Source organism: Symsagittifera roscoffensis, chromosome 1 (assembly GCF_963678635.1).
Source record: "Symsagittifera roscoffensis chromosome 1, txSymRosc1.1, whole genome shotgun sequence".
Taxonomy (NCBI): domain Eukaryota; kingdom Metazoa; phylum Xenacoelomorpha; order Acoela; family Convolutidae; genus Symsagittifera; species Symsagittifera roscoffensis.
This window is the reverse complement of record NC_087062.1, coordinates 9656087-9683117: the sequence shown is the minus strand read 5'-3', so window position 1 is coordinate 9683117 and position 27031 is coordinate 9656087. Positions and strand designations below refer to the sequence as shown.

The window sequence follows — 27031 nt, the reverse complement described above, 5'->3', positions numbered from 1 at the left end:
AGTTCGGCCATCAAAGTTCTTAACTTAGGTATTGTCACGGGCCCCAAGTATTGGTTTGTGACCAAGTTTTTCCGCGGCAATCGGATGCAATACGTCCTATTGTAGTGTAAATGATAACGTCATTATCCAGCAAAAAACCGAAGCCGATAACGTCCAATTTTGAGCCCAATTTTTAGGAACTGGGGTCAATTCAACTCAAATCCTCCATGCCAAAAACTGCTGGAAAGAATCAGCTTATTCTGTTTTATAAAATTAAAAACTATACTTGTACACCGAGAAGCTGAAGACGATGAGACCTGCTAATATTTTGGTTAGAAGTGGGCTCAATAGACTTTTTTCAATAGATTTTCAACAGTCGACAGCTTGATACAAAAGTCAACCAGCCTAAAACAATAAACTTGTTTTCATTTCCAGGTTTTTTTTTCGAAAATAAACATGCTGCGGAAAAGATTTCAAAGTATCAGATGTTTGCTCATTTCTTGTCAGTGATGTCTTTTTCGTTTGAAAATTCTTCAAGATTCCTTAACAAAAAAATACTGATTTGCAGCATTAGTTGAAGAAAAGCTCATCTAATTAATTCATCTTTCTAAAGGACATATTAGAAAATGAATGAAAATTTCCAATTCTGAGTGAAATAAAACAAAAATTAAAATTTCCATTAGGTTTTTTATCAAAAATACGGAATCGAAAGCTACTCTCATTGATTTTGCTGGGAGTAAAAAAAATATTAGTTATTTTTTTTCGTTGAGAAAAAAGCTGTAAATTCCAGCTCCCTGACGTAATACATTACTTCAAAATTTTATTTTTAGTTAACAATTTTTCCTTTTACAAGTGTAGAATTGGTGATTCTACTGTATTACATGCTATAGTAACCTGAGAGTAAGAGTGATTCGTCATTAAGTTAAGCAGTAGAGCAAACAAAGGGTAAAGTTCGAAATAGTTCAATCTTCGAAGATATCGTCCCTCCTATGCCAGACAACAAAATTTGACCAAATCGGCGAAACCCCCCCCCCACCCCCAATTCGGAACTAAGAAAGCTGATGTTATGAAATTCAGAGGAGCGATACTAGAGATGATTTGACTCGGGCATACAAAAAACGGGACCCCTCAGACCCTTGGGGTGCAAGTGATAACGGTCCCCGGAAGTTTAAATGGCCCTATCAGAACTCGGAAACTAGCGGCGGTGTTGGGCTCAAAATTTAGTATGTTGTAGGCCTAGTTAAGGGAAGCTTAAGCTTGGGAACCCAGAACCCTAAGACCTCCACTTCCGGTTTTATGCCCAAAGTAAACAAACCCACCCGTAACTTTCGGAAGTCGTTTCTCGGCCACCGATGAACGCAGGGAGTTGAAACTTGGAGGGATGATAGGTAGTCGCAAGATACATCTTGTATTATAGTTTGAATCAAATCCGGCGGATAACTTGTGAAGTATTGATGGGATATGAATGAAACTTGGTAGTTAAGACCCCCATGGAATTCTGAATCCAAATATGGAAGTTTGACCCCGGTTAACCCCTGGTTGACCTTAAATTGACCTTTTGGCTTTTTGACCCCAAACTTGTATAGAAAACCTCGGGATTAACACCGGAAAGTGGCGTATTCCCCAGCCCAACCCCTGGAAATGAGAATGGGTCATCTCGCTAAAAAGTTGGGGGAAACTTATATATTGGGAACTAGATCAGAAGCTGATAGAGATACAGTTTTACATTGCAATCTTGGAGTAGAGGATTTAATTCAAAGTGAACTTGGTTAACATTGGGTTCAGTTTAACTAGGTGAATGATCTATTAATAGCAATTCAACTAGACTAAAGAAAAGTAGTCCCAGAGGAAATTGTTAGTACTAGGACCGCGGCATGAGAGTTAAGTTTCCTAAATAGTATGAATAGACGGGAAATTTACTTGGCTCTCCGGAGGTGAATTTTTGGTTTAATTTGACCCCTAAAAGACGAACTACGTTCCCCTGGTAGCTGGAAGGTCGGGATTGGAATAGAGTACAGATAGAAATTTTAGATGCCTGAAATTAGTTAGCTTCCCATGAAAGGGCCTCCCCCTAACCTTGGGAGGTCGGAACTTTAACGGGATATTTAAAATAAAGACCTTGGGAGGATTACTGAGTAAACATAGCATGGTTTGGAGGTTGAGTTGAACTCGAAAGCTGACGTTCACAGAGTTCAGGAATTGATTGATTAGAATCTTATGACATTTGTTTGCTTGGTCAAAATGTGACAGCTACCGCATACTGGGTATCTAATAAGCGTGAAAAGATTAATAAAAGAAACCGAAGTTGGCACGGGGCAGAGTTGACAGGGGGAGGAATATAGTCTTAAGCATGTGCGGACGGGTGATTTAGGCGGATGTCAGGACTTATAGGGAATGGCGTGACTTAACTAAAACTAAGTGTAAAGAAAGATAAGGAATTGGAGGGTACCGGAGAGCCTTTAAGAGTCAATACAGTGTGAGCTACCATTAAGAGTAGTTGGTTCTCGTCAGAGAAGAGAACAGTGTTAGCTACTACTAAGGGTAGTTGGTTCTCGTCAGACAAGAATTATTGCGAGCGAATTGAATAGTTGGTTCTCAAATAGTTAGAGAACGAGTTGGAAGACTTGTTAATGTGAATGTAAATTAGTTAGTGAATGTTAGTTAGGCTATCTAGAGGATAGCGGAATCGTTGTTGGACGATTGTTAATGAAAGAAGTTCTCGAGGAGGACGTTAGTTTGTAGTGAGGTAGTAATTGAACTGTTGGAGGTAGTTGGTTTAAATAGTAGTAATCGCAAAACTCTTTTTTTAATTGATTGATTCATTTTTATTTCAGCCAATTGTAGGCTACTCTGTACTTGGTTATATTTATTTGTTGAATCATTCTTATTATTGGAATTGTTGTTGCGATCGATTATTGATTGACGGGTGAGATACAGTTGGATGAGCACGAATCACGGTGCGAGCAGCATAGTACAGTACAGAGCAGCCAACCACCAAATCAACCCTTTTGGGATTGTGAACAATACTGGGAATCGGTTGCCGCGCTGACCTCAGTACAAAAGGGGAACATATTGCGGCAAGTAGCGGAATAGCGAGCAGTGAAATAGCGAGCAATTTCGGCCTAGAAATATTGTGAATTCTCCCTTGTTTACAGTGGCGCTCCTGGGTGGGCGCTATTCTGGATTGTAGCTGAAGGACGATTTGTGCGGGATTACGAGGACGAGAAGAACGAACGAACGATCGACGAAACAATTGCGATGGCGATGAACGATCAAGACAGACAGCTGATTGCAGAAACTGCAGTGGCAGCGGCCAATGCTCTCGATCGACAACAGGGAGTGTTCGGATTTGGTACGATACGACCAGATCGGTTTCCCTTGAGCAGATATCAGAACTGGCGAGACTGGAGGACACACTTTGCCTGGATAGCAGACGCCAATCGATGGGACGATGAGCAGGCCAGGATGGTGTTGCCGACTTGCCTGACAGGCTGGGCATTGGATAAGTTCACGAGTAGGCCAGCTCACTTTCGAGAGGAAGTTGTCGGGTTAGAGGAGCCGACGCTAGGCAGAATGCTCGCGGAACTCGATCAGAGGATGATGCCATTTCAGACACAAACGGCTGCGAGGAATGAATTCAAGAACCTCATGCAGGAGGAAGGCGAGGGTTTGAGAGTTTTGGCAAGACGAGTGCGATCCTTGGGTGGAGTTGCAAATACAAACCTGGGAGATCAAGCCCGAGATGACATGATCCGCGAACAGTTCACTGATGAATTGTGTGATTTCGAGCTTCAGGAATTGCTTCTGCGAGAAGACCTCGAGAATTTCAACCAGGCAGTGGCCCAAGCACAGGCTCTAGATATGGCACGCAAAACAGTCAGGATGATGAGTCGGATATGGCCAAATCACATTCGGTCGGTGCACTATGTTCAAGACCTGACGACTGAGGCTGGCGGAGACAGTACGCTGACTGCTGAGACTCAACAGATACGGACAGAGCTGACGAGATTGCAGACGCACACTGACCAGAGGCTGGACCAAATGATGAAGGCTCAGAACAACCTGGCGAAGCAGATTGAAGTCCATAGCTCGAGGTATGATGAGGTGAGATTGCAGATGCAGATGCAGGAATCACGCCAGAACAATCTGGCGGCTCAAATGATGGCCCAGATGCAAAAATTAACAAAAATGATAGGTAGGTTCGTTGATCCTTGTAACCCCAAGCCAGAGATCACACCCGCCGGGGAGAAAATTGGCAACGCGACTTTGCGAACCCAATTGGGCGACAGAGTGGAAACAACCCATGGACCCAGGGTGGTTGTTTTAATTGTGGACAGGCGGGCCACATTGCAAGAGGATGTCCCCAAAGAAGCGCGAACCATTTGAACTACCAAGGACCGGGACAGTAGGCGAGTTCGAAGGAGGATTTGTCCCGGCCGAATTTAAGAAACAGCAGGCAGAAAGGCGAACGCAAGCTACAGGAACTCAGTCTTGCGCGCGTTACGATACGAATGCAAATAATGATGGAGAAGGGCAGAACGAGAAGATATTGAAGCAGGAACAAGCTCTATCCCTATTGGAGCGACTACCAAGGATCAGAGAGAACGACACAAAGTTGGAAGCGAACAGAATTCGCGGACGCGCATCGAGCGTGTTGGGATCAGTCATGATATCAGCGATCCACGCGGAGCAGTCGTTAATGCTTACGTAGGCGAAACCCATGTTGAGGTGCTGCTTAATACGGGAGCCACCACCGACCTCATAAATACAGATGTTGCGCGGAGAAAGGTTGACGCACCGTCGATGGAGAAGTATGTAGGCCGACTGGAGACAGCAGACGGACAAATAATGGCGGTCGACGGAGTTGTCAGAACTCGCTTCAAGTTGGGCGACATTGCCGAAGAAATCGAAGCGCTTGGGGTCCCGAAGCTGAAAGCCGAGATAGTCCTAAGACTACAATCGATGAAAGAGTATCAGTGCTCTTTGGTGTTCAGTCGCGGAGAAGATTTCTTGTAGACGGGGACGAGAGAAGGTTCAATGGTACCCATACGGCACTTGACTCATAGGCCTTCTTCGGAACAGATGCCCTCTCTGCCACATGAACCGGGCGGACAGATTAAAGAAAATCATATTCCAAGATCAGACATGCGGAAGAGGTTGATTGCGAAGATAACAGCGGCAGTGGAGTCTCCCGACGAAATCTTGGAAGGGCGGCCGACGAATTATGACGATCACAGCATAAATGTGGATCATGAAACAGTAGTAGAGGAATACGAAATGTACGGGTGCCCAAAGCGTATTTCACTAGATGAAGCTTTGAGACAAACTCGTGGAGGAGGCCGAACAGAGAGAGTTGCAGTGGTTCAAGAGGTGGACGAAGTAGTCGACAGCGACGCGAAGCGATGCCGAACACACAAAGAACGAGAAGGGCTTGGCGATGGAAGGGAAGTGGGGCCTAGAGATGCAAAGGCCGCCTACTTCCACAATTTAATTGATCGATGGAAATGTGTGGAGTCGTTCGGCGAATATGAAAATGACCGGGGCTCGGCCGCGTCGGAGGGCGAGGTCCCGAAGCAGTGTTGGCGTCCTCCAGATGCTATGGGGGAGTCGGATAACTGGACTGTGCCGCAGCAGGACTACAGGCACCTCGCGGACAGATGGAAATGGCAGTAGAAGACTTGAGGTGAGAGACCGGAAGTGTGAACTCGCCGGGTTGTTGTGAGTTAAAACTTACATTAGTAGACTGTCTCTTTTATTTCGTTAGTTGGTGCTTATTTACATTGAGTGCGATCCCACCTGAACTGTTGTGCAGACGATTGATAGTGATGATTATGAATGTGAAAGGGTTGGATCGTACCATGAAGAGTAAAATTAATTCAGTTACGTTCCCTCTTAGGTTATTCTTTGTGCTATATCATTGTTTATTTAACGGGGACTAAATGTTGGGTCCGCGATATTTTAAGGGTAAAACTTTAAAGAGAGGGAAAACGACTAAGTGTTAGGTAGCACGCCGAAGCGAAGAGTTATGTAACTTATCATTTGGCCTTGTTAGGAGTTACTTTTTTCATTATTCGGGAGAATAATAGGCTAGAAGGGAAGACTGTAGAATTGGTGATTCTACTGTATTACATGCTATAGTAACCTGAGCGTAAGAGTGATTCGTCATTAAGTTAAGCAGTAGAGCAAACAAAGGGTAAAGTTCGAAATAGTTCAATCTTCGAAGATATCGTCCCTCCTATGCCAGACAACAAAATTTGACAAAATCGGCGAACCCCCCCCCCCCCAATTCGGAACTAAGAAAGCTGATGTTATGAAATTCAGAGGAGCGATACTAGAGATGATTTGATTCGGGCATTCAAAAAACGGGACCCCTCAGACCCTTGGGGTGCAAGTGATAACGGTCCCCGGAAGTTTAAATGGCCCTATCAGAACTCGGAAACTAGCGGCGGTGTTGGGCTCAAATTTTAGTATGTTGTAGGCCTAGTTAAGGGGAGCTTAAGTTTGGGAACCCAGAACCCTAAGACCTCCACTTCCGGTTTTATGCCCAAAGTAAACAAACCCACCCGTAACTTCCGGAAGTCGTTTCTCGTCCACCGATGAACGCAGGGAGCTGAAACTTGGAGGGATGATAGGTAGTCGCAAGATACATCTTGAATTACAATTTGAATCAAATCCGGCGGTTGGACCGGAAGCTATTAGCACTTGGAAAAACATCCCCTTAGACCAGAAGTAGGCAATTTACGCGAAATAATGAGCCAAGGCATATCGATTTTATTGCGGCAATGTACATAAGATACGGACACCCAAAAAAGACCCTTAGTGAGTGAAACCCCTCCGGCGACTCCTTCCGGTGTTAATAGCCTTTTCCCGGAAAAAGTGATAATGGACCTTAGAAATGGGATAACTTGTGAAGTATTGATGGGATATGAATGAAACTTGGTAGTTAAGACCCCCATGGAATTCTGAATCCAAATATGGAAGTTTGACCCCGGTTAACCCCTGGTTGACCTTAAATTGACCTTTTGGCTTTTTGACCCCAAACTTGTATAGAAAACCTCGGGATTAACACCGGAAAGTGGCGTATTCCCCAGCCCAACCCCTGGAAATGAGAATGGGTCATCTCGCTAAAAAGTTGGGGGAAACTTATATATTGGGAACTAGATCAGAAGCTGATAGAGATACAGTTTTACATTGCAATCTTGGAGTAGAGGATTTAATTCAGAGTGAAGTTGGTTAACATTGGGTTCATTTTAACTAGGCGAATGATCTATTAATAGCAATTCAACTAGACTAAAGAAAAGTAGTCCCAGAGGAAATTGATAGTACTAGGACCGCGGCATGAGAGTTAAGTTTCCTAAATAGTATGAATGGACGGGAAATTCACTTGGCTCTCCGGAGGTGACTTTTTGGTTTTATTTGACCCCAGACGAACTACGTCCCCCTGATAGCTGGAAGGTCGGGATTGGAATAGAGTAAAGTTAGAAATTTTAGATGCCTGAAATTAGCTAGCTTCCCATGAAAAGGGCCTCCCCCTACCTTTGGGAGGTCGGAACGTTAACGGGATTTTTAAAATAAAGACCTTAGGAGGATTACTGAGTAAACATAGCATGGTTTGGAGGTTGAGTTGAACTCGAAAGCTGAAGTTCACAGAGTTCAGGAATTGTTTGATTAGAATCTTATGACATTTGTTTGCTTGGTCAAATTGTGACAGCTACCGCATACTGGGTATCTAATAAGCGTGAAAAGTTGATAAAAGAAACCGAAGTTGGCACGTGGCAGAGTTGACAGGGGGAGGAATATAGTCTTAAGCATGTGCGGACTGGTGATTTAGGCGGATGTCAGGACTGATAGGGAATGGCGTGACTTAACTAAAACTAAGTGTAAAGAAAGATAAGGAATTGGAGGGTACCGGAGAGCCTTTAAGATTCAGAATAGTGTGAGCTACCATTAAGAGTAGTTGGTTCTCGTCAGAGAAGGGAACAGTGTTAGCTACTATTAAGGGTAGTTGGTTCTCGTCAGAGAAGTATTATTGCGAGCGAATTGAATAGTTGGTTCTCAATTAGTTAGAGAACGCGTTGGAAGACTTGTTAATGTGAGTGTAGATTAGTTAGTGAATGTTAGTTAGGCTATCTAGAGGATAGCGAAATCGTTGTTGGACGATTGTTATTGAAAGAATTTCTCGAGGAGGACGTTAGTTTGTAGTGAGGTGTTAATTGAACTGCAGGAGGCAGTTGGTTTAAATAATAGTAATCGCAAACCCCTTTCTTTAATTGAATGATTAATTTGTATTTCAGCCAATTTTAGGCTACTCTGTATTTGGTTATATTCCTTTGTTAATTCATTCTTATTATTGGAATTTTTGTTGCGATCGATTATTGATTGACGGGTGAGATACAGTCGGAAGAGCACGAACCACGGGGCGAGCAGCAAAGTACAGTACAGAGCAGCCAACCACCAAATTAATCCTTTTGGGATTGTGAACAGTACTGGGAATCGGTTACCCCGCTTAGTACAAAAGGGGAACACATTGCGGTGGCGTGAAAAAGCGAGCAAGTTCGGCCTAGAGATATTGTGAATTCCCCCACGTTTACAACAAGTGTCAGATTTTGTCTTGAAGGGTGGAGATTTTTGCCACATTATATTGAGGTCACAATTGTATTTTTTATTTTGGAATTAAATCATTTTCTGGAACTTTTTCTACGAATTTCAAATTCTGAATCAAATTTCAATTTCTTGAAAAAAATATTTAAGATTTTCAATTTTGTTTACCTGATTTAAGAATTTCCTATGATTCCAGACTTTTTCAAAAACTTTCTGCAACTCCAAATTTCTCCATTTCAGTTTTTTGTTGGATTTTGAGGTTTTGCGTTAACATTTCTGGTCGGATTTGGTTTGGTTAGCACAGTAGTCATCGGTTGTTTTGAAAACAATTCTCTAGGTTGATAGTTTTTGAGCTTTAATTGTGCAAATGTTTGGCGGATTCCCTCGTAAGCTAACATCGTTTCGCGATAAAAGATCTCAAAAACAAGATAACTCAAAACCTGAAGAAACTCCCTCTATTCTATCATATATTTTTCTAACACTCATAATTAATTTAAATCAATACTACATAGGAGAAAACTATAATCATTTTTCAACATTGTTCACCTTCAGCAAAAACAGTCTTCAGTCAATTCAAAAAGCAGAAAGATTAAGGCTGCGTTCACTGAATTTCAATTGAGTGCATAATCATCTGTTAAAAATTGAGTTTCGAATGATTTTTAAAATTATTTTTAAAAAGCGTAAAAGCTAAAAAATCTTCTAAAGTTCATTTTGAAATCAAATTAATAAATTTTTCCTTAGAAAAAAAGTTCTTAGATATTCGATTTTGTAATAAAAGTTGTATTTTAACATTTGAATTGTTAAGTTTTTCTGGAATATTTTCTTACTTACTTCAACATTCAAGTCAAAACTTAAAATGTTGTAATATTTTGAGAACATTTTGATTTTTACTTTTTTGACGTTAGACTTTTGAATGATGACAGATTTTTTCAAAGAAGGCAAAATTGCAAACTTTCCTATTTCTAGTTGTTTGTTGGATTTTCAAATTTTGTGCAAATATCACATTTAATTTCGCTGTAGCACAGTAATCATCGGTTATTTCAATAACTTTTTTTATGGTTGATACTATGTGAGCTTTAATTGCGAGAATGTTTGACGGTTTCCCTGGAAGGCTAACGTCGTTTCAAAAAAGATAACTAAAAACGTTTCTAACAGAGTTATCTGATTATTTGAGAATGAATGAAAATGAGTGTTTTTCTAAAAAGAAGCTGTCATTTTTTGTGTATTGAGTAAATATCTGAAAGTAAGTATCAAGAAATAACTTTTCATCACCCAATCATGTCGATTGTTGTTGGACGATTGTTATTGAAAGAATTTCTCGAGGAGGACGTTAGTTTGTAGTGAGGTGTTAATTGAACTGCAGGAGGCAGTTGGTTTAAATAATAGTAATCGCGAACCCCTTTCTTTAATTGAATGGTTAATTTGTATTTCAGCCAATTTTAGGCTACTCTGTATTTGGTTATATTCCTTTGTTAATTCATTCTTATTATTGGAATTTTTGTTGCGATCGATTATTGATTGACGGGTGAGATACAGTCGGAAGAGCACGAATCACGGGGCGAGCAGCAAAGTACAGTACAGAGCAGCCAACCACCAAATTAATCCTTTTGGGATTGTGAACAGTACTGGGAATCGGTTACCCCGCTGACCTTAGTACAAAAGGGGAACACATTGCGGTGGCGTGAAAAAGCGAGCAAGTTCGGCCTAGAGATATTGTGAATTCCCCCACGTTTACAACAAGTGTCAGATTTTGTCTTGAAGGGTGGAGATTTTTGCCACATTATATTGAGGTCACAATTGTATTTTTTATTTTGGAATTAAATCATTTTCTGGAACTTTTTCTACGAATTTCAAATTCTGAATCAAATTTCAATTTCTTGAAAAAAATATTTAAGATTTTCAATTTTGTTTACCTGATTTAAGAATTTCCTATGATTCCAGACTTTTTCAAAAACTTTCTGCAACTCCAAATTTCTCCATTTCAGTTTTTTGTTGGATTTTGAGGTTTTGCGTTAACATTTCTGGTCGGATTTGGTTTGGTTAGCACAGTAGTCATCGGTTGTTTTGAAAACAATTCTCTAGGTTGATAGTTTTTGAGCTTTAATTGTGCAAATGTTTGGCGGATTCCCTCGTAAGCTAACATCGTTTCGCGATAAAAGATCTCAAAAACAAGATAACTCAAAACCTGAAGAAACTCCCTCTATTCTATCATATATTTTTCTAACACTCATAATTAATTTAAATCAATACTACATAGGAGAAAACTATAATCATTTTTCAACATTGTTCACCTTCAGCAAAAACAGTCTTCAGTCAATTCAAAAAGCAGAAAGATTAAGGCTGCGTTCACTGAATTTCAATTGAGTGCATAATCATCTGTTAAAAATTGAGTTTCGAATGATTTTTAAAATTATTTTTAAAAAGCGTAAAAGCTGAAAAATCTTCTAAAGTTCATTTTGAAATCAAATTAATAAATTTTTCCTTAGAAAAAAAGTTCTTAGATATTCGATTTTGTAATAAAAGTTGTATTTTAACATTTGAATTGTTAAGTTTTTCTGGAATATTTTCTTACTTACTTCAACATTCAAGTCAAAACTTAAAAAGTTGTAATATTTTGAGAACATTTTGATTTTTACTTACTTGACGTTAGACTTTTGAATGATGACAGATTTTTTCAAAGAAGGCAAAATTGCAAACTTTCCTATTTCTAGTTGTTTGTTGGATTTTCAAATTTTGTGCAAATATCACATTTGATTTCGCTGTAGCACAGTAATCATCGGTTATTTCAATAACATTTTTTATGGTTGATACTATGTGAGCTTTAATTGCGAGAATGTTTGACGGTTTCCCTGGAAGGCTAACGTCGTTTCAAAAAAGATAACTAAAAACGTTTCTAACAGAGTTATCTGATTATTTGAGAATGAATGAAAATGAGTGTTTTTCTAAAAAGAAGCTGTCATTTTTTGTGTATTGAGTAAATATCTGAAAGTAAGTATCAAGAAATAACTTTTCATCGCCCAATCATGCAAAAAAACATGTTTCAGATTGAGAAAATTCAATGAAAAACTCTAAGACATCGAACCATAAACCATCAAAACAAAGACAAAATTAATTTTGTGTCTACCTCGTGTAGGCACAAAAAGTTTAGTAAAGCCTTTTGATGTTTTTTGATACTGTATGCAGTGAAAAAACTCGATAAAAAACTTGCACCCTAGTCGTGGATAAGAAACTTTCTTCTGCATATAAAAGCTTCTCATATTGACGCAAAGCTAAATTTAAAAAAGTGAAACAAATTTCGGCCACTCAATTGGGCTGCAGACACGAGGGCATTCAGCAGAATTTTCATTTTGCATTTAGCTGGCTGATTACTTATCATTATCAGCCAGCTAAAAAATTGACCAGCGGTTAGAATAAATTATCAAAAAATGTATCATCAGGCAGACTGCGCTCAAAATAGCTATGTGATTCAAGAAGTTGTAGTAATTTTTGGACATCCGTTTTCAGTTCACTCAATTATCGGGTGGTTTATTCGCTAACTCCATGGCTTCTTTTAACACAGCGTACTCCGTCATGATGTCATCAAGGAGTCCCTTGATGTCCTGAACAAACTTTGTCTTCATGTCTTCATATCTGTTCGCCTTCTGAGTGAAATCTTCCTTGAAGGTCGAAACTCGAAAGCTGTGATCGTCCTTAAACAGTTTTTGAAAACAGTAAAGGTTGGATGTTTTACAGGAAAAGTATAATTGCTAGTCATACTCTTTGGCTCTATTAAGGCTATAACTTTTGATATAATTTTCGAAGGAGGTTTTAAATAACATTCATTCAAAAATGTTTTTTTTTCAATCGATTGCCAAAGAGTGGATTGAGGTTTTTTTTTCATGATATCAGCACTAAAAATGACTCTTAAACAATTTATTGGTCGTACTTTTTCGAACTTGCTGAAAACCTCTAATTTTTTTTTCACCTTGAAATATGAAAATATGACCAAAAAAAGCCATATCAAAATCAAAAAATGTTCACGCCACGACAGCGCTAAAAATAAAATAATTCCACTTCTGAATCCTATCCATTTTTCACAAACAACACAGAAATTTTTTTGGCCGCGCCTATTGGGGTAGGAAAACTCACAATTTACTTCAAAACTTTGCAAAATTTTTGACACAGTGTCAGAGTGTATCAAAAATTTGCAAGCTTGAAAGAAATTTTGAGCAAACTAGAGTTATTTTGAAAGATCTGCAAATATATCTAAAAAAAGCCTAACTTTTTTTGTAAGAAAGCTAGCGCCGCATCTCGTGAAAATGAATCTTTTAGGTCTAACCTCGCATTGCTGTCTTGCATGTTACAGCCTGAAGTAAAGGTTTTGAAATTTTTTTGAAAGGAAGGTTTGGAATTTAGGAGGTCTTTTGTCACTACTACTTACTTCGTAGATTGAGCTGGACGCCTGCTCTTCGACCAAGAGGAGATTCTGGAACTGGTTTTGGAACTGCAGCAGGTGAAATGTCATCTTTTCCAGCCTCCTCAGTGTACAGTTAGACTCGCTCTCGACATATTCTACTCCAGTTTTTACGTCAACCTACAAACAGGACATCTTTTTTTTCAAAATATTCACAGTCTTATTTTATATGCGAGCAGAAGGCAATCAACTCGAAACAATAAATGTGAGCTCCGTTTATTTTATGAATCAATTCCATATAAGAACAAGGATGGCCGGTTACAGTGAAGTCTGTCTATCAAAAACTAGTGAGAATTTTTTTTTCAAATAAGGGTAGTTTTTTTCTGCTTGGTGTGACAAAAGAACCTGACCTAAAACTATCATTTAGGCATACCCGACAGTCATAGTAACATAGGCAACAGCACAACAGTTTTTTAAGAAAATCATAATTAAAAAAAATCATAACAAAATTTTTAGAAAAATGCGAAAAATTTGTTCTTCTTTTTGGATTTTTTTTTTGAATTTTTGAAGTTCTTTAATTCCAAAATGGCATTACAAACTTCCAAATTTTATCCTATTTGAAAAAAGGCATAAATAACTTAATGTAAACGGACTAAATGAAGCGTAAATAAGCGTGCTCGCTCGCTTTACTCGCTCGAATTTAAACGAAAAATCAAAAATTCAAATCATCATCACGAATCACGACTGAAAGGGATTTAAAATGATATAACACTCAACTCTCTCCGAAGATAACTTTTGATAGCTGATTTTGCATTGAAAACAAAAAAAACTAAAACACACCCGAATACAAAATTCCTCCCCATTTTTGAAATGGTAGGAACAACAACATCAGCTGTTTAAGTGAATATGGCCTTAAGTTCCACACACATTAGGTTTGGAAAAAAAAACTATATTTTACTCGGCTTTTTTAAATTAATTTTGATCATATTTTTGTTCGAGATAGAAGCTCGCTTAGAAAAGTCTCAGAAGAATTTTAAAGATCCTAAAAGCAAATAAGTTGATTTAAACCTTTACACAAGTTTCAGAATTGGAAATGTTTTGATTGGCATGTGGAAAATGGAAAATTATCAGAACATTTGTTTCATATATTTAGTGTATCTAATTGCAGGTGCGGATTAAAGAGGGGGCAGACTCCCCCTCTCTCAGGGATTCTATCCCCTCACCAACCGAAAGATCCTTCTTTGGTAAAATTTTATGACATCCATTTTCTTCGGCTTTTCTAAAATTCTTCTACCAGCACCTTCGGCATCATTAAGTACTAATTTTGAAGGGGATCGCGCGCGCCAAAAAACCGCATTTTTTGGTCAAAAAGTTTACAAAAAAGCTCAAATTTTTTTTGAACTGTTTTTTCAAAAAATTCCTGCTTAAAAGGGTCTTTAATGTGTGCTGAAAAATCATTTTCGTCAACCGATGAAAAGTTGACATTTTGAATTTTTTGAAATTCCGCTAAAACCTTGAAAAACGCGGGATCTTCACCTGTCTAATTGTATGAAGAGTATTTTAGTCTGTAGAAGCCGGGCAGTATTATTCAACCCGAGATCAACAATCCTCTCAGCGTTGTCTTATTGTCTCCGCTTCTGATATCTGTAGACTTCCGAAAAGTGAGTAAAAAACACTTTCAGGTAGTTGTTCTGACTATCGAAAATGAGGATAAACTTGTATTTGGGTGTGGCTCAGATTTTTTTTGTCAGGTAGCACAAATAATAATCCGAATGGTTCGATTGATATATCAAGTTAAAGTTTCCATTCGTGATTTGAACGAAATTAATAAAATTCTCAAAAATGTGTCTCAGTGTCGAGAAAAGCTGGTTTGAATTTTTTGTGCGATTTAGTCTAATTTCGACCAAGTAACGCGATCGAGTAACGCTCGTTATATTTAAATTTCCTTTTTTAGACAGTTAGCTTAAAAAACATGGTTTTCATATAAAGAACACTAGTTTCGAATGTTTTACTTAGTGCTTAATTGGCAACAAAAATTTTCTAAAACAATTTAAACTTTTTTAAAAATTAATTCATTTTTTGTATTTGTTATTCTTTTTTTATTTCCTTTCTCGAATCGCAGCAACTAAAAAAACCGACGCTTGATTGAAAAAAAAATTTTTCTACTTTTTTGAATATGGTCCAAACATTCTGTGCTACTTGTACAGCAACCGGAAATCATTTTTTGAAAACTAGAATCACTTAAACGGTACAGAAAGTTCCTACCACAAAAAAAAATAGAACATGTATATATATATTTTTGTGCCAAATAAGATAATTACGAGGCCACTCTGCTTATTTTTTAAATGATACACGAGTTTCGCAAAAACGCTCTCTAATCGTGTGTTTCGTTTGATTGTGCCGACAAAATTTCAACGTGGTTAAAGAATTTTGTCTGGATTCCATTGATGTATACACACCAAATGGTGAGCGTATCCAGTTCTCAGTTTGGCCTTGTAATGCTGGTTTTTGTTTGTTTAGCAATGAAAGAAGCAGAGTTGAATAAACATTTTTGACAACAATTTTTTGTCAAAAAAATAATCGACAACAAAAAAAATCAAAAAAGAAATCATGTAAAAATTTTTCAAAAAACTTTTCATGTTTTTTTTTGTTGTCAAAAATACGCTAAAATAAGATGCAAAAATTAAAATTCCTGGAATAATCCCAAGTTTGTAGGTCTTATTTTTATGTTTTAAGCCTGCTCGCTTTGCTTTTTGTCAGCAATTTCACTCTTGCGCTGCGGAAAATTATAATTTACTTGACGTTGTCGAGTTTCTTCAATTGTGATGATGGTTCCTTTGTTATCGGCATGGGAGTTATGATCTGTGCTCAAGCGGCATTTATTGCAGAGGGCTTCTCTATCTTTCATACAGTAGTAGGTCCTCAGTTGGTTGTGATTTAGACACTTGATTGGGCTATTCGGTTCCTCTTCCTTCCCCTGTCTTCGAAGTACCGCTTTCATTTGCTAAAATACAACAAGCGCTTTAAGGGAGGGACAACACCTCTTTACTAATTAGGCACCGTTGTCACCAAACCCTCTCGATCAATCCTCTTCCTCCTCCTCCTGCTTGCTTTTCACTCTCAAGTACATCTTGTGGCCAGGAGGAGCGAGTCTAGCATTTTCTCGAGGGGGAAGGGGGTGGATTTTCAAAAATCCTTCATAAATTTTGTCGACATTTTTTAGGTCGACCAAATTGATTTTAAAAGTTCTCCCAGAACACTATAAAAACCAAGTTGTGACCAAATTTTTTCAGCCTCAGGCAATTTTTTTGAAAAAAAAGTAAAAAAAAAACCTTTTTATAGGCACTTTTGGAGAATCTTGACCAAAAAATGCGTTTTTTCGGCGCGCGCTCCCCTTCAAAGTGACTATATATTGGCGCCCAAGGCGCATTAAGAAAAATTTTAGGGTTGGCCGGCAAAAAATGGATGTAACAAAATATACCAAAAGAAGGGCCCTTTGGTTGGTGAGGTGATCGAATCCCTAAAGAAAAAGCGCCCAACCCCCGCCACCCCACCCCCCTAAATCCGTCCCTGATCAAAATAAGGATCAACCGTACAATCCCCCTCCCCCCCTAAGTGACCTACCTTAGAATGCCCTCCCCAAACATGTATTAATTCTGGAAAAAAATCTGTATAAAATATGCATTTCGGGTCTTTTTATTTATTCAGCCCAAAAATCAAATATCCTCAATTGAAACTATTTTGCTTGAGTTTGACTGGCTAGTATTCGCAATCAAATTTCTCAAAATAGTTTGATCATAACTTAGGTCGGCTTATAAATAAGCCGAATTAGCTAAGAACAATAATCATTTGGAAAACTATTCAAAGTAATTTGAAATGAAGTTTTACCCAGACCAAAAGAGAAACATAAAAAATAGATACAACAAAAAAATTGATATTTTTTAACATCTGCTCAAAATTCGGCCTTGTTAGAAATTGTCTGAAAATTAAAATGATCGAAACTGTTAACCAAACGAACCAGTGCGACCAGTGTTTTGTTATCTGCATTCATTCATTGAATACTACAAAACTGGAAAAGTAAGAATTTAGGGGGGAATAAAAAGTAGAACATGTTAGTCGATCCATTTTCAGGTATCCAAGCTATTATGCTAGTCGAACAAGTCTCAATACAAGCTCTAGTGCTAATTTACTGTATTTATTTATAGGGGTGGAGACTTTTTTAGCGGATACCATAGGGGGGATTGTTAAGTAGAACCCTTATTTCTCTACCGCGTTAGCGTATTACAGTTGGGAGTCAAACGGTGCGAATCATCGAGTAGATAATTCTGAAGCAAGATTAAGCTGGAAACTTACAGAGTAAACAAAATTTTCAAAGTTTTTCGAGAAACAGCCCCCCAGAAAAGCTTTTGCAAACGCCACTGCTAATACTGGATTCGTTTTGTAATGTTTTAGCAGAACTGTTTAAGTAGAACAGTTTTTTAATGTTTACCGGAACTGATTCACTAAGTTTACATTAAACAGAGATCTGTGACAATACTGTAGCATAACAGCAACATCAAAAATCAGGGGTGACTATCGCAGAACTGATAGATCAGCACGGCTTCCATTTATAGATCAGCACTGGTTCAAGGCCTTATCGGAGGTTTTGCTGAAGTTCTAATTTTTTTTCATATTCAGCAAAACACAGCAGCCTGCCCAGGCGCAGACTTACAATTTTTCGCGCCCTTAGGTTAACTCGACGTCATTACTGCTGCTTAGTATAAATTCTGTAGCAAAATTGCATCTGCTTCGGAAGTCTGTTTTTTGCTCAGAAAGTTGTGTGCTAGAGTTACTTTTGTGATTTTTTCTGAGCTTAAGGGCATTTATTCACAGGAGAAAAGACAACTTCGCTTACATCCTTCTCAAGAACGGGATTTCCCTAAGTGACATAACTCTCAAATGGCATAAAAACTAAGTTTCGATTGAAGTTCAACCGCTTTCTATCTCAAATATTTCTCTGTTTGTTTCAGGATTAAACAAATATGAACAAGATTCAGAATCAACTAATTCTTCATAATAACTATGGGAGTCGCAGAGGATCTATGAAAAGCTGTACAACCTGACTAAGCGTAGTCCGTTCCACCTATTTACCCACATTCCAGACTGAGTTTTTTTGGTGAGCGAATCTCGGTTTTTGCTGCTCAGTATCGTTTTTTGCGTCTAGAATTTTCACGTGGTACCAGTCTTGCTGTGGTAGTCCTGAAGCTAGATGTCAAGTGAGAAGTCATACTCACAAACTGTTCTTTCCAAGGTTGGGGATCGAATCCTCAATCTTAGGATCTTAAAGTGAACGTCTTACCAATATCCTAATCGCATCTTTGTAGTCCAAACAAATGTTGAGCGATATTTTGATGGAAAAACTGATCAGACGAATATAAATAGTAACGACAAGCTTATGCTTTTGACCAAACACAAACTAACTTTTTTTTTTTAAAGTTCACTGCGAATCACCAATAGATATAACAACATTACTATTTTTCATGCCGCCTTGTTAACAAACAAAGCTTCTCTCCAAAGTTTTCACCAATGCAACTGTTGCATGGAATTAAAACCATTAGGGAAACTTTTTATTTGTATGCCACTTTTCAGCACTTTTCAAAAAATTTTACCAAAATTTTGCGTTTTTTTGTCGCGCGCTCCCCGTAAAATTAAGTTATATAGGCTCCAAAAGCGCCTTTACAAACATTTTGAAGCTGGCCAGCCAAAAAATGGTTGTCGTAAAACTATAAAACTATAACAAAGGGGGAACCTTTGAAAAAAGTGGCAACCAGAATTAAGGAGGCGGTCGCCCCAACACCCCCCCCCCCCCCCTCGGCACACAATTGCCCACTTAAAATTTCTCTTAAAACTAAAATAGTGTTACAACTCACTTCAGCCCGAGCATAGAGGGGATAGTTGAAGGGGAAGTCGGTGCTCTTTTCATTGGGCTCGGCTATGGCCGATTTGCAGTCATCTCTGGGACATACGAAGGATCCCCTCTCTTTGCACTCTTGGAGATGCTTGCCCAGACAGTCGGTAGGAGGAGACGAACCTTACCGGGTATTTTTACATTTGTACCAATAATTTCAGCTGAAATTATCCAACAAGCCAAAAAAAATTGAAACAATTGCTGGTTCAGAAAAAATGCAGTCATTTTGGCCAAATTCAAATTTTTTTTTGCAATTTTGCAGATCTGAAACAGGAGCGTCAGCTTAAAGAAAACCAAATGCTAAGAAATCGAGAGAAATAAATGTGATAATCATAAAGTTTTATGGATATCATATTTTGTTTCGAGTTCCAATGATGAAGTCTTTTTCATGTTTTTGAAGAAAACAATTTTTTTTGTGTTAATTTTCTAAAGATTCTATAATTTTTAAACTATTTCAATAGCCTCCCTCATATGGGCTGATTTTTAAAGTTTTTTTGCGTCCCTGCGCGACTCATGTTGCGAATTTGCACGACTCAAGAAAGTCCTAATTCGGTCGCAACTTGAGTCGCGAAGTTCGGACCGAGCAATTTGGTTTGTGCTCTAATAGAGTAAAAAGACCCGTTGCCTTGTCTTCCGGAGGGGCCACAGAAGGAGTGACCACAGGGCAACATGCGCGCATTCAGGAATATATTGTTGCAGATTCGACACACACAGCTTTCGTTTTCCCTCGCAAACATCCTATCAGAATTAAATTATAGTTTACTAAGTTTAAACACAATGATTTAAGACTTAGGATAGCATTAGATTACAATCGAAGCTTAAGCTTCAAGAAAGTCGAGCATTTTTTGAATAATATGTTATGCGATGTTTGCAAAAAGCGTAGATATGATGTGACTCTGTGCACTGATAAATTTAGTCAAGTATCTACGTGAAGTCTACGTGAAGTTAGTCATTGTAAAAAATTTACATTGAACAGTAGAAACAGTCTTACCTATGACAAAAAAGTTAAATAGAAAAATTTGCTGTCGCAAGATAATAACTTACGTTTTTCTTTCGATATTCCTCCAGTACTGACAAAAATGGACTGCAATCGATTTTGAACAGATATTGAAGCAAACATCTAAAAAAGTGATTTGCAACGATTAGATATGAAAAAAACTTGACACAAAAATGTAGCTGATAATTCAATTTCAATCAATTCTAAATCGATTTGAACCTATTTTGTCTTTTTTTTTCGTTTCGTTTTCATTGGGTTTTTGTCTACTTTTTTGTTTACTTATTTTATACAAATTGTATTCAGATTTTGTTCGAATTTTCTCGGTTATCAAATAAAAGAAAAAGTTGGATATAAAGGTATAAAGAATGCTTTTCAACTGATTTTCGAGTTGATCTTTGACCTGAAAAAAAAAGTTAATTGATCTAGAAATTGAAATTTTTAATTATATGTTTTTTGCCTAATATAATAGCACCTATAACGCATAATTTTAATTTTCAAACCCGTGAGAGCTCTTGTGTTTGCAAAACTTAAAAGACATTCCTTTCATCAAATAGTTTGCAGTGAAAAACTCTCATCGAGAGACCTTTGTTCACTGTAGCTCCAACGAAAAAAGTCAAAAGTTGCTCATTTTTCGAAACAAAAAAACTAGGATGATTTAATCAATATTTTTAAGATTTTGTTTGTTCTCAATGCCTTGCAAGTAAATCGATTTAGATAGATGTTTCACGAAACATAATCAAATTTTTTCCACCGTGAAAATCCATTCAATTCATACTAAATTGATTTATGAATCTAAAGCGATATTCATCGATTTTCATAAAATATTTCATATATAATATATTATCGGTAGAACAATTAAGTTAAATCGATTGTATTTCAATCTAAAGTTTGTTGAAAATGGTCAAATTGAAAATGGTTAAATTTAGACAAAGCTAGGTTAAGTTTACAAATAAAACACACAGGTAAATAATACATAATTTTTTAAGCACCAATTAGTGGATTTGTAACACTTGTAGAATCAACTCAATAACCAACACGCAGCAATTTTGTTGGATGAAAATCAATTTCAATGGATTTTAATGAAAAAAAAAACTAAAATGTTGTCTGCATACTCGATCACCGTGGTAAATTTAGGCAAAGAATGAATTTTTAATCCATTTTATTGGAACCTGATCTAAACTACATTTTATGATTGGATAAATTAAATGTTTTACCAATGTAAAGTATTTAATATTAACCAATCATGATCCATCTAACTAACAACCCACTTATTTGTAAGTGCTGAAGTTACTTGTAATTTCAGCACCAGAGAGATTTGAATTTAACTTAGAAATTAGTTGGACTCTCCCGAGCACTTCAGCAGCCGCAATAAACCAGTATACCCTAGATCTATTGAGCCTAGCAGAGACTAGTTAAACAACCTGAGACTAGATAGTATAAGAGTAAGATTAGGATCGGTATTAGACTAAGAAGTTGCACGAATCTATCCGGCCGAAAATAAGATAGCGTGACGAGCAGACGGTGTACCCTATCCGAAATTACTCTATGAGTTATACACTCCAGTCCTAACTCATCTGGTGCGACCATAAGTCTCGAACAAGACCTTACTAGATTAGAATTAACCAAAATTAGATTAGAAATTAGACAAAAACATTTACAAAATGTTATACGACAATAATTTAATTGAAATGTCTCTCCGACTCAATAGATCAGAGCCAATATTCCGAACCATAACAGAACTACCCGGAATTGGAAGAAGACCTCGAACCAAAGACGACATACGACAAAGTAGAAACTTGCCGTATAGTTATATGATAGTTCGGCAAAAGCCAGAACAAACTTTTATATTTCGAATACTACTTGCAATGAATTTAGATTTCCATTTGCAAACATAAAACCTTGAAGTTACTCTTCAAAATCATTTCAGGCGCTAAACAAAATTAATATTATACAATAACGATTGATAAAAAGATCTAAGATCGTTTTCCTAAAACTCTGCAGTAATATACAAAACATGTTTGAAAAATATTTATTGAAAAATAAAAATAAAAATTAGTAGCATGACAATAAATGGTTAGTAATCATAAATCATCCTGTTGTTCCAGCTTCATCACCTAAAACATAACAGCAATCATCAACTCACTAATATCATCAAAACACTAAATCTTTCCTTTACACAAATTTAAAACTTTATTAAAACTTAAAGTCACTTAATTTAAAATCAGATCATCAAGGCTTATCCTTGGATCTTAAATCATTTTCTACTTAATTAAATTTCAAACTTGATCATCAAGGCTTATCCTTGGATCAAACAGAACAACTTTGTTCTCCCCCACCCACTTAATTAGTGTCTAACGACCTCAAACGTCGATTCACTATCCAACCCTATCTAAAAACCCAGGACTAATAGAAATTTTTACACAAAACTAATCATTCAAATTAGGATAAACAGTGAAGAACTTCGGTTATTCATCCTTCACTTGACCCCCCCTCTTACTAGACCCAGGATAAATCTTAGACTTAGTAAGTTTAAAATAGTATCTAACGAACTACTCGCGTTCTAATTATACCTGAACCTTGTGGATCGATTTACTATTCTCCAACCCTTGAACACAATCACTACCCCTAAGTAAGATTAAGTAAGTTAACACCTTAGCTTATACTAGTCACGAGAAAGTAAAAATCATTCTTCGGAATCGATATACTTTTCTCTCCAACCCTGAACAAATAGACCCAGGTTAAGCTAACCAAAAAATCGTAAGGACTAACAGTTTAAGTAATTAGAATTCACTTAACAACTTTTTGCATCCGTCATCCTAAACCTTATGTCATTTAAAAACCTAGGAAATAAACAAACAATCGTTTTACACAATTGTGAAATAGAAAACAAAAAATACGACCTTGTAATCACACCTCATACACAAACAGTTGGATACATTCGCACAAAACGACAAACACTAAAGAGGAAAATAATAACTAAACAAAGACAAATAACACGAAAAAGATTTTCAAAAAATCGAAACGCATTTTCAGAATCAGAAACTAACAGTTTAGACGAACTTTACAAACTAAAAGAATCAATAGATAAAAATTGCCCACTTCACGATCAACTATATTTTTCTGACTCAGAAACAACTTCAAATTCATCACAAAGAGGAAAAAGAAGAATAAAAAAACAGTACAAACACAAACCAGTACACCTATACAATTGGAATCAACCAATTCGACACATTAATAATTACATATTAACAGTCATCGAACGAAAAAATGAGCTCAACGCACACCCCAGGTGAAGAAACTCCAGATGATGATGAAATCTTTCCTTTTATAGTAGATGCAGATACTGATAGAGGACAACACATATTTTGTCAAAATTTACTCGTAAATTTATTTGAACCCGGAATCAGTCCATGTAAAACAGAGTTCCCCGATGTAAAAATCAAAAGACAAATCATAGATCACTATCTAAAAGATATATGCAACATAACACAACAGTATGGAATCTATTCTATAGAATTCACTTCCCCAAACCATAATAATAGAACATATACTATTCAAACAGACGATCTTGACTTAGAATTTTCAAAAGTTTTTTCAGAATATATAAAAAGCATCCAATACCATAACTCACAAAGAGCAAACTCCATTTTCACCAATGAAGTTTTCGCAATAATATATAGTTATATTTCGATATTAGAAAATGAACTCCCATTAACAAATGTCTCACCGACAGAAACATCTAAACATTTAAGAGTACGACATGAAATCACACTACTCTCTAGTTATTTAAACATCATTAAAGAAAATTTCACGAAAGACGATGTTTCACAACATACCAAACACGATTTACAAAAAATTTTGGCATGGTTCATAATAGATTATTTCACACACAATATTGATTTAATTGCACAAGCAAGAAAAAATTTTAGACCTCAAAATTCGAACGATGATACCGCTATCACAGAACAATCAGATTATGTTTGGGACCCCGAATGGTCTCATCCCGCATTTATAAGCTTTCCACAATCAATCTCAAGTCAAGCAATAGGTACAATATCTTACATAAGAGATTATGTAAGAGTAATACCATTAACAATTGATGCAACACCATTAAACTATAATACATTTTTACCCGATACACAAAATAATAGTTTAAACTCTACAGTCATACACAACGAAAACCTCAATGGAACTAGGAATCTTACTCAACAAGATATACAGACACCATCACACTTCATAAATGAAGAAATTGTACACACAACAACTACACAACAAAGTATTTCACCAATACGCCCAAATTTAACAACACCAAGAAATACAAATCCTTCACAAACACAGGTAACCTTACAATCAACCGTTAAACCTTCGGTTGCTCCAAAATATTCACATATGGATTACCAAACATATAGACCCATGACAATACCATCAAAAACACGAAAAACATTCACTAGAAACAACTTTGCAGACCATAATTATAATTATACACATCCGTCAAAAACAAATTATCAACCACAAAGGAATTTTAATCAATATACAAAACCTCGAAACTGGGATAACCCAACGGCCCAATATAATTCCAAAAATTTTCAACCAAATCCTCCACAGGATCGCAGTGAAAATTACCCATTTTTTCAACAAAATAAAAATAAAAAACAAACATCTTATCAAATGGATTATTTATCCTCAGATGATGATTTCTTACAACCAGATATATTTGCACAAAATACTCAAGAATATCGTAGACAAGGAATACAGAGAACACATACAAATCATAGAAATTTTTCTCCACAACCAATAGATGCACATCATCAACAACCAATTCAACAACAAAATCCAATGACTGCACACTCGTATCAAGCATCACAAATGCAAAATGAAATACCACTACCATATTATCTCCAACAACATGAAATAACAAGAAACCAACTTTCGAATTTTTCTCAAATGCCAAATGCAGCAGAATCATTACAAATGACAATGAATCCATACCTTATGGGTGGATCATCAATAACATCAAACAAACCTTTAATGGTTTTCACAGGAACAGACCCTGAATACTCTGTAGAAGATTATTTAAATGCAGTAACAGCAAACTTGATTTTAAACATTGGACCTGAACCAATTAATACGCCACTACATCAAAACTGGATACATCGACGCACAGCGTTGATACAAACAACCTTAGATGGCGCAGCCCAAAAATGGTTTTCAGTACTACCTCTAGAAATAAAATCAAACTGGAAAAGATTTACACAAGAATTTTCAAAAATGTTTGACTCTGAAAGAAACAAACAACAACAAAGAGTTTTATGTAATGAAATTCGCAGATTACCAAACGAAACCATCAAGCAAATAGCAGTACGAATCGAAACACTAGTTCGAAAAGCATATTCATTAAATACACATGACTATAAAAACACAAAGATGACAGAAATCTTAATGATGACCTTAACACCACAATTAAGGAAAATAGCAATAAAGAAGAGAGCATCCCATCCTTCTTCAATTCGAGAACCCGATTTAGATTTTAGAAAACTAGTAGACAAACTAGAACAAGCAGAAATCACGATGAAACTAGAAGAAACGGAAAATCTGAAATTACAATACGTTAACAAAATTGAAACGACTCCCACTAATATTAATAATATACAGGAATCAGAGACAGACCTCGTTGAAAAAATCACTGAAATACTCAATATTTACGAAAAGAACCCAAACTTTAAAGGCAAACCATCTTTCAAAAAATGGTGTAATTATTGCCGACGATACGGACATAGTATTTCCGAATGTAGACAAAAACAGCAAGATAGTCAAAATAAACCTCAAAAATACAAAGAACCAAATAAATCATTCTATCAATACATGAAAAAAGATCAAAATTTACCGAACAAAACAGTTCACAGCAACAACAGTTCAGGAAAACCACTCCCGAACAATACAAGCTATACAAGAAATCAATCCCCATATAACTCAAGTTATAGAGGAAGATCACCAGAACGAAGAAACACGTATAATTCATCACAAAATCACTACAATAGACCAAATAGTAGAAATAACTACTCCAGATCGAATTCAAATACACAACGATTTGTTTCTAGATCTAATTCCCAATCAAGAAATAACTACTATCCAAACAATCAATCACGAAATTCATCATACAATAGGAATAGAAACTACTCCTATAATCGAAATAGAAGTTATTCAAACAACCGAACCCAGAATTACCCGAACAATCGATCAAGGAATAACTCATATAATAGATCGAACTATAACAGACCAAACAATAATTACCAAAACAGATCGCGAAATAATTCACAAAATCGACACCCAAGTTATAATAATCGTTATAGAAATTATTCCCAATCACCACATAGGAATAATAATAACTATAATAATTCTAATAATCGTCACAGAAGTAGTACACCTAAACATCAAAGGCAAATCAATCAAGTACAATCTAACCCAGAAACTACATCAGACCCTCCAGGTATTGATGACACAGTAACTGATGCGTTACAACTCAATCAAATAAACTGTACATCATCAGATTCAGAAAGTGATACTGAAAACACTCTTTCTATCAATATGATAAAAGTCGAAAATGACTATGAATCTGTCATATATGAACAACCCTTTCCATCACACATATATGAAAATCAATCAGAATTTCTTCAAAATCATTACACTACACCCATAAATTCCACACCAACAACGCAAGAAACAAATGCAAAAAATACTACAGAACAACCCAATCAAAATGTCAAAACAAAATGCTTGAATACAAACCACATCTACCAAAATATACAAAAAGAACAACCCAAAGAAAAAATCTGGACAATACCATTTCTCTTAGAAAGCCCAAGAAACAAAGAATTTCAACCACCAGACCTTGAAATCGATTTTTTAATTGATTCAGGAGCAGAATCAAACATAATAAACATTCCCACATGGAATGAAATAAAAACTTTACACCCAAAGCTAACACCTCTTGAAACCTCCAGTAAACTAGCAACAGCACAAGGATCAACATTGATAAACTACGGAAAAATCCAATTATTTCTCCTCCCCACCAGAACAATGGAACAGAGCAAAATTTTAAATAAGCCATTTAAAC

The 27031-nt window shown here is 36.6% G+C and overlaps 1 protein-coding gene across 1 annotated transcript; it reads right to left on the bottom strand.

The window, feature by feature from the left end:
• Positions 1–11930: 11930 nt before the first annotated feature.
• LOC134854313 (E3 SUMO-protein ligase TRIM60-like) lies at positions 11931–19859 on the bottom strand. The gene is made up of 5 exons (XM_063870522.1): positions 19546–19859; positions 18883–19043; positions 15771–15977; positions 13001–13153; positions 11931–12269 (listed from the first exon to the last, which is right to left on the bottom strand). The coding sequence occupies exons 1-5, from the start codon at positions 19655–19657 to the stop codon at positions 12090–12092; spliced, it is 813 nt and encodes a 270-aa protein (XP_063726592.1). The 5' UTR covers positions 19658–19859; the 3' UTR covers positions 11931–12089.
• Between the last annotated feature and the right edge of the window lie 7172 nt (positions 19860–27031).